The sequence below is a fragment of the Aulostomus chinensis genome, chromosome 17, assembly GCF_037954235.1.
Source record: "Aulostomus chinensis isolate RoL2024-O1b breed Wild chromosome 17, RoL_Achi_v1.0, whole genome shotgun sequence".
Lineage (NCBI taxonomy): Eukaryota > Metazoa > Chordata > Actinopteri > Syngnathiformes > Aulostomidae > Aulostomus > Aulostomus chinensis.
Window position 1 is genome coordinate 10,418,933 of NC_141336.1, and position 9,207 is coordinate 10,428,139.

A 9,207-nucleotide genomic window follows, 5' to 3' on the forward strand; every position below is an offset into this window, starting at 1 on the left:
GAGGCTTTCAAGCCTGTGAATAGGAAAATAAAGCTGGGGCAAAATACTGCATGTTTGTGTTCCAGACAGAATAATTTAAAGATGCTGAATATGGAGCGGGTCATATTCAGGGCAAAAATATCAGTTACAGCCTTCCAAAACCTAGATTTCACTTCAGAGGTCTGAGCCATCACCTGGTTTGGCTCAGCTAGCACATTAGAATAAATGGACAATGAGCGTCTAGTGTGTCAGTATTGACTACCTGGCCATCTGCTTCTCAGCATCAGCCCCCACCACACCCCGCATCCAACACTCTGTGTGCCAAAAACCTACAGGAATGACGCCAGCACACACACGCACTGTACACATTTATAACACCAATCCCAAACCTCGTGTGTATTATCTAATTTAGGAAAAGGGTGTGTGCTTTTTTTAAAAACTTTTGTCGTTGAAACACCTAAGCAGCAGTGCAGTGTATTTATGCAAATCTAATGAAATGATTTATCCTGTGGGGAAAGACATTTTCAGAGGCAGAGCAGATTAGGATTTGATTGTTTTGGATCATAAAAATGATATAGTCTTCTATCATTTCCAAAACAATGGGAGCTTAATCAAATGATCTGTCTGTTGTTTGAGATCTGTAGGACATGTGACCTGAGAAGAGCCATTTCTTTCAGCTTCCGCCTGGTAGAAAGTGGATGACTGTTGACCAGCACCTCAGGCATTTTGACCGGCCCGATGCACAGGCCTGCATGTGTTCACTTGCTGCATTGCTCTAAAAAAAACGTTTTTCTTTTTCAGTCGTCACCTTGACCCAGAACAAAATACTCGCTGTCTTTTCTCGACCAAACCCATGCCCTTCTTATCTTCCGTGGAGATTTAAGCAGCCGTGCAAAATCAAGTGAAAGGGGTGAGCGCAAGTTCAGGCTTCAAGCTAAAAAGCTCTAGTTTTTTCAGACATGTAATTTATCATCTGGGTTAGGAAAAAAGGTTTTCTGACTCTAATCAGCTTATTACATAAAACTTAAGCTATTGTGACCCAGAAGTCTCCCTATTCACTATTCTGACTGAGAAAATACACATCAAACCAACACAAATACAATTTTCATACATAGAGATGAACAAAAGGATGTTATATTAAATTGATTAACAACCAAACAATGCATTTAAAATTCAGTATTATCAATTATTCATATCTAATAAAAAATATGGGCACAAATATAAAAGCTGAGTTTCAATAAGGAGAGGAACTCAAGTCTTGAGGATGCACTCACCAGGTGCAGTAAAATTAAGACTGCATATCATCATTTTTGCATTACAGTATATATTTTTTGTTTTCTGTCTTTTTTTGGGGGAAAAAACAAACTTTACATCCAAAACTTGATAATAATCTAATAAAATATTCAAGGTGTTTATTCTACTTTTTGAACATAGATTTCTAAAAAGGGTATTTATTTGGAGTGTTCTACAAAGTTTTTAGTACAGGTATTATAAATTAAATCTTTCATACATCATTATTGTTACATTCTTGTGCTTCTTTCTGTCATTATTTTTGTTATTTTGTCTCATAGTTATAAATAAAAATAAATCTTTAAATCTAAATAGAAATGTAATCTTAATATGAAGTACATATACCTTTTAACTGTTAGAGGTGTACATTTTTGGAGGACCTTTGACAGAGGAAATGTGTTACACTTCATGAATGAGAAAAAAATGCAAAAAAAAAATCTAATAAACAAATATGAAATGAATGTATGAACATCTGTATTGTGATCTTGGGACTTTTTGTTTGTTTTTGGAATGAGCTGAAAAATAGATAATCATTTATACCTTCATTTGTTGAATTTATCTTATGTGTGAATTTTATGTAAAACCATTAAAACAAAGACAGCAAATCTTATTTCAGACTTTTGTGAATCAAACAGTCACACACTTGTGAACTGTAAATTAACCATGTCAAGCTTTTATACTCCACATATCCCTAACAGGACCGGATGGAGGCTGAGACACACCAAAGAGGGCATGTCTGGTGTAAGTGCTGATATGAGCTTTGATGTTCGCTACTCCACATTCCCCAGCTTATGCTGGAGGTGCTGTGCCATATTAGCCCATCCTGCCTGTGATCTGACAGGGAGCGGGAGAACTCACTGAGAGGATGCATTATTCATTACCGAGCTTGACTCAAAGCATCTTCTGCTTTCAGAGGAACTCTTCTCCCAGTAGGAAGAAAAAGAATGTTTTTCTCCAAATGAACATTGTGCGCATCTCTACAAGTATAGCTGAATTTTGAGATGGAGTTGTAAAAATTTTTCTGGAAAATAATGAACACCTGCAAATTACAAATTTTGTTAAGTCAGCTACCATTTTTTAAGCCAATATGGAGAAAAATAACTGATGTGTTATTTTTTTACTGAAATTCCCACAACAGTTCGAGTCAAATCTTTTGATATGACCAGCTCACTAAAAAGACCTTTGTGTGTGTTTTTAAAGTTACTTTCATTATCAATTAAATTGGCGCCCATAACTGACATCATGAAAACAGTGTAGCAAATGTTGGTTGTCTTTCTGTTGTTGTTTTGAAACCAAACCTCCAGTTTGTCTCTCAGTAAAGTTACACTTCACCCAAAAAAGTGTAGTTTGTCTTTTAAGAGTGAACCTGACACATAATTTTAAACAAAACATTTACAAACCCTCATGCACATCGTCTGGTAATCCATGTATTCTTTTACCAGCTGTGAACCTTATATACCATGTACATTTTGATTTGAGCTTAAAAAAACTAACTAACATCCTTTCTGTTTGATGCTATTTGGAACAAGCATGGACAAGTGCAATCTCGTTATTTTAACTGAATGCATCAGGTGGTCACACAACTGTGAATGAGTTTGTCTTTTGCTCAAAGTAGTGTTTGTGGATTACTAAGCATATTGCTGAATAAAGAAGACATAGATCATATCTGGGAAAAAAAGTGCTTGAGACTTTGTAAATTGACATTTTGGGACAGTTTCTCTGTTTGGATGCTTTAGCTGTTGTTAGCCATCAGTCACAATTAGCTTCCAGCTAAATCGCAAAGTAGCAATTCAGAGGGGTATATTATCTCCGTGAGCTCAAAACACTTGTGAATATTTGAAAGGTATAATACACTTTATTTGTGAAATATAATTTGACTTTGACTGAGAGTCATGAAGGAGGCCCACTAAGTCATGGGGTTTCAAAGTTCAAGGTGGGCTGAGACAGTTAGAAGGAGAGTAGAGGTGAAAGATGATTAGCTATCAAGGGAAAAGTAGAACAACTTAAATGTATGCCATTTGACTAAATACATGCTTAAGAGGTTGTAGTTTGTGAGGAATTTCACAGTTCAAGAGTGAGTAATTACTAAATGACCCAGGGCAATATTAAGCTGGCTTGGCAAAATAGTTGACTGTCAATCAAATAACACGCTAATCCTATATAGGGATCCAGAAACAAACTTACTGTACAAAAAAAAATGATCCCATTCTTTGAAGACTCCTGCATTAAGAATAAAACGTTTTCATCCCGAAGTATACACAAACTTGTGTGAGTGTGTTTCATTACCAAAAGAAAAGAAAAGAAAAGATGGCAACACTTGAATCTCCATGGGATACGATTGTCTAACAAACCTGCCAATTAGAAGAAACTCTCCAGCTACTCCGAGCCGTCTCATGGCCATGAGCAGCCCGCGGACAGTCATGCCTTCACAAAAGCAGACAACAACTCTGGCTTTGGGCAGACGCTCTCGCAGCTTCCGCAACAGCCTGTCAAAGTGCCTTTCCCCAGCATTGCTGTAAATCTTGTCAGATTGGGCGAGGCAGAGACCTTCCTGCGAGGCAAGCTCTTTGAACACTTCCATCCCGCTTTCTCCGTAGTTACCTGAGAAAACAAGAAGAGGAACTGTTAGGAAAAAGAAATGATTCGTAAGATTCATTACATGGTTTTCATGTCAAATATGATAATTTTAGGTTTCAGGTCATCCATATGGGCAAAGAATTCTAATAAATGTCTGGAGTGTCTTGAGAGGCTTGCTTCAAATTTGGCTCAATGTCCACTGGAACGCAAGGATAAACTCTTAAATCCTCCAGGGTCAAGGGTCAAAGGTTAAGGTTCCTGTCACCTAACATAAATGTGATATCTCTAGAACACTTTGAGGGAATTTCTCCAAATGGGACTTAAGGATGAACTGGAAAAAAATAGTGGCCAAAAAGTCAAAGTCACTGTTACATTACATAAACACAATATCTCTCATGCCTCATTTCACCAAATTTGCCGCCAACATAACACTTGAAGGTCAAGTCACTGTCATGACTACAATATCTGAGGAAAGCTTTGATGGCATTTCTAATATATAGTAGAAATATCCACTGGGACTAAAGGATGACCTGAAAAACATTTGTGGTGGTCAAAGATCAAGGTCACTGTGACGGGCACACATTGTGGAGGCAAGCAAATGTGATGCAGTATTTCAAGTTTTAATCATAAAATAAAATGATTGCAGGAAGGTTAGCTGACAACACGTGTCACTTTTGTTAGCATTTTTCTGTTGCGTTGTGTCTTCCTGTTATGGAATTATAAGCAGCACAACTAGAGCAGATGGGGTTAAGGTGACCTCAGCTGCAGAATTCATGAACAAGGGAGTACTTGTCACTGAGCTTTAATGTTCAGTCAGCTCCAGCATCACTGATACACCCAACAAGCTCCAGTACTCAAACTGGATTCAATCAACTTCCCTAACTCCTAAAATCTATAAAACATATTCAATGCACACCAGATGTGTAAAGAATATTCATCAAGTTTTAATTCTTTTTTTTAATCAGCTCATTACAATCTAATAATTGTTCAGATGAACAGTTTTTGCTTTTTGGACATCATAGAAATGCTAATTAAATTTCGCTCTGCTCATGCCGTGGTTGGAAATGTATTTACTGGTATTATAATCAGCATGTGCTTCTGAAATTATTTAGATGAATGTAGTTTTCAGTGTTGTATGAACTGCAACTTCTAACACTTAACTTCTTTTTTATGTGCACAAAAATGTTGCCAAAAAGGCTCATGGATTTGTGAGGATCTTTTCTGGAGAGGCTGCAGCAATGAAATGGCATGATGATTAAATAGAAAGTAGAACAAGATTTTTTTTTCATTCAGGTTCAAACGCAGGTTGCAGCAGCCGCCAGTATACCTTCAGGAGCAACAAACTAAGACTGCTGGCAACACAGAGGCAGATTTTTAAAAAGAAAAGAAAATTTGCATTTCTTGGTAATTTGCAATTGTTTTTCCATGGGTTTTTAGGTATAAAATGGAACCCTACATTTTCCATGAATACTAAACAAGAGTTTCTCACATTGCCTCAGTACAGTGAGCACCATTTTCTTATTCCTCCTCTCAAGTCACCTTCTAATTACAGGAATATCCTGTGGATAGGCTTTACACAACAGACTGGCCACTTACTGTTAGAAGAGGAATCTACATATTTCATAAACTATCTTAGAGGACAGGCTTTATAGGTTAACCACCAACACCCAAATAATATTTCTTGACAAGCCTCAACAGTGTAAAATAAGGTGGTGCCAGTAAAAACTCCAATGTAAAATAAGGTGGCGCTAGGCAACAGGCGCTTACTATATAATATGTCTCTGTACATTACATTAAACAACACAGTGTAAATTTGTTGCAACTCAAATGTAATTTGTCAGGTTTACTTCCTGCTACCAGTAAGGGGGCACAATGACTATTCAGTAAAATTTGGCACGTTGATATCATCAGGACAGAACTCTCATCAAACATGTTATGTTTGTAAAGATCTGACCATGTGGAGTCTACTTACAATGGTTTTCTCTTCTGTGGCAAAATATACAAATTTGCCACCTCACCACAGTAAATCTGTTTCTTGAAAATACTCTTTACAGTAACTCTGGATTCATTCCACAGTCCAAAGACATGCAAATGGGGACTAGGCTGATTGATTGATACTCTAAATTGAACATAGGTGTGGCTGTGAGAGTGAATGGTTGTCTGTCTATATGCGTTGGCCCTGCTATGGATTGGCAACCCATCCAGGGTGAACTCCGCCTCACGCCCTAAAGCTGCAGGGATAGGCTCCAGCCCGCCCGAGACACTTACCAGGACAAGCAGTAGAAAATACATGAATGGACACTTTACAGTAACCTGTCACCAAGTCCATAAGGCATGTCTGACCAAGTTTAGATGGCTCTGGCCAGCCCATATAATGTCCTGTTGTCACCAGGTGGCAGTGTGACAAATCTGCCCAAAAGTTTAGTGCGTTCTTCATTGGCCGGTACTATAACCCTCCACCATGTCGGTGAAAATATCCCATTTTTGTGTAATCCTCCTGACTAATGAAAACCCAACAGAAAAATGTCACTGAAAACATGTCCTCCTCGGCGGATGTAACAATTTTTGTCAACAAAAACAAAAGTTCAAATGAAAATCAGATTATGAGAAATGTCAGTCAAGTTTCGATAAACGCCACAGGCATTATGGAATACGTTTGATCAGCTAATTTGACTCAGCTGTGACTTCAGCTGCAGTTAGAGGTTGCCATAGTGATGCTAACAGCTTAGCACAAGGATTCAGCTGACTGACCCCTGAAACTCTGGTTCATGATTCAAAGATTGTAACTGCTACCACCTTCGATCATATATCATCAGATACAGAGGAGTCGATTGTACACAGTTGTACACATTCTGTTTGTGATGTCAAAAATGTTTGAAGTACAGTAACTTATGATCTAAAAATTGTGAGCATTAAGACAAGATAAACATTTTTGACAGTTATCAAATACCCCCTCACACTCTAGTGTCTGAACATTAAGGTTCCACCAAGTTAAAAAAAAAAGGTCTAGTTTTGTGAAAACCTGCTGACAAACAAAGAAACAAATGTCACCAAAAACTGTCATGTCCTTGGAAGAGGTGACTGCGAACACGATAAAAGCAGTGCTGAGTCTGTAATTTTGTTTTTTCCCCACATGTTCCTTTGATGGTGCGAAAGGATGGTTGATTTATGACGAAAGTGTCTTACCCTCAGTATGCACCGCAGACACATAGGTCCAGTTGTACCGTTTGACGATGTCCAAAAGTGCCCTGGCTTGAAGGGTGTCTGAGGGCACGACCCTGAGGAAGTATTTGAACAAAGTCTTGTCACTGAGGTCGATACTAGTGGCAGAATATGCAATCTGTGGGATGTTGAACAGCTGCAGAAGGTTTTGGACTTGGATTGCAACTGAGCTTGAGCCAGGCCCAATGACGCCTGCAATTGGCTTTTTGGTTGGTGGTGGCTGACTGGAAGGCGACCCTTCGATGCACCACCTGGAACCGTCCTTGTCATCCCTGATGGAGATTAGTGAGTCTCGTATGAACTCGATGCTCTGTTCCAGCGCTACAGAGGAATGCCAGCATGAGTCCCTGATCTCACAGCCTAGAGTGATGTTCGGCAACAGGTGTGGGTCAGAGTTAATCCGATCCAAAGTGTGGAACATGGCCTCCACTCTCTGGATGCCGTACTGCTCGCGGACCTCCCCACATTTCCTCTCTGCCACCTTCTCAGCAGAAGGTTGGTGGTGAACCGAGAAAAGGGCCCCAATTATAATATCCCCATCCATCCTGGCCACCAGGCGAGAGGCAGAACTTGGAACCACTGACCTCTCATACTTGCCCTTGGACCAAACGAATGCCTCAAACAGTAAAAGGGGCAAATACAAAACACTTATTGTAGTCAGGTAGATCATATTCGACATTGTGCCACAGGTGCTGTAGAAAGAATCATGTCCACTTGGCCATCATGGAGGTCCATCAATCCTCTTTTGGTTAAAATCACAATTAAATCAGATGCATCCCCTTCACGACTTCCACCCTGGATGTGAGATGTTGAGCATTAATGCACAACACACTTAAATGACAGTATATGCAGTTCCTATCGTTTCAAGCAGAAATCATGCATGAACAATGTGACAAAGCAGACTCATGAAACTTATATAGGCATAATAGTAAAAACCGACACAATGGAAGTAAAACGATTGATACAACCAGTCGTTCTGACAAGCTAAATAATGAATATGAGGGATTCATTATCTATTAATAAAAAATAGAGAAACCTTTTAAATTTGCGAACCAGGACAGCTGCCTCTGCTATGATCTTACAGCTGAATTCAACCTGCCAATGTTTATTTAACTTTTGCCCCCAAAAGAAAAGCACACTGAAGCCTGAATACACGTTTTGTTCAGGGCACATTTTTCAGCGTCGTCACCTATATGCACATGCAACCTAATTTAAATGAGGGGCTTAATTGCTAAAGCTGACTCAGGAAAGACTCCCATTTGTGGAATCAGTCTGCAACGCAGAAGAACCAGTCAGCAACATGACTTACCTACTTGGACCAAGCACTTCTGGACATAGCGAGTCTCTCCTGTAGCTAGACTGGAGTCCACCTTCTGCCGAGGAAAGACTGTAGAACTGACGGGCTCACTGTCTCTCTCCCTCTCTCTGCACCGATCATGAGGCGCCCCTTCTTCTTCTGCTCATCTCTGCATCTTGAAAGCGGGTCACACTCGCTGCAGTGCCCCTGATTTGAAGACGCATTTTTCACACTGTCAGGAGGGAGGTTTCAGAAAATGTCATACCAAATAGACACTAAAATATGCATGTAAGTGTTTGCAGGAAGAGCGTAAGTATCTAATGTTGGAATAAAAGCCATAATAAAAGCCTAATATATATGACATTGGGGAAAGTGTATTGACCCTTGACTTCAAAAGTGTACAGGAACAGGTAAACTTAACATGAATCTGTCCTACTGCGTCGTATCAGGCGTTGACAGATTGGATGCATTTGCAATTCTGTGTTGCAGAACTATATATATTAGGCTTTTCTACCACCGTGTGGCCAACATTCGTTACTGAACATGTGCTACCCACACGTGTACAGAAATATAAATACTGTAGTGACGTGGGTTGTATCACATTCAAAGACTAAAAATGCAGAAACAACTTCTGCCTCAGTGCAAACTCAAGGATTCACTAACATATAAATATGTTGAGCTTATTAGATTTCTCTGCTCCCCGGAGATGCCTCCACTTAACTACAAGGCCATTTTTTCCATTTTCATTCATAATACATCATACTTACTTTGGAACTATCGGATTCGCTAATATTTTACAACAGATAATGACATTATCAGTATTAAAACAAGTTCACATTCAA

The 9,207-nt window shown here is 39.2% G+C and overlaps 1 protein-coding gene across 1 annotated transcript in view; it reads right to left on the bottom strand.

Moving 5' to 3' along the window:
- LOC147246240 (metabotropic glutamate receptor 1-like) overlaps positions 1–8,778 on the bottom strand; it is a 30,453-nt gene extending 21,675 nt beyond the window's left edge. The window contains exons 1-4 of the mRNA XM_086182299.1: positions 8,748–8,778; positions 8,378–8,597; positions 7,033–7,863; positions 3,621–3,870 (exon numbers count right to left, since the gene is read on the bottom strand). Coding sequence (XP_086038425.1) covers positions 3,621–3,870; positions 7,033–7,747 — 965 coding nt within the window. The 5' untranslated portion in view covers positions 7,748–7,863; positions 8,378–8,597; positions 8,748–8,778. The remainder of the gene's footprint in view (positions 1–3,620; positions 3,871–7,032; positions 7,864–8,377; positions 8,598–8,747) is intronic.
- Positions 8,779–9,207: the final 429 nt, after the last annotated feature.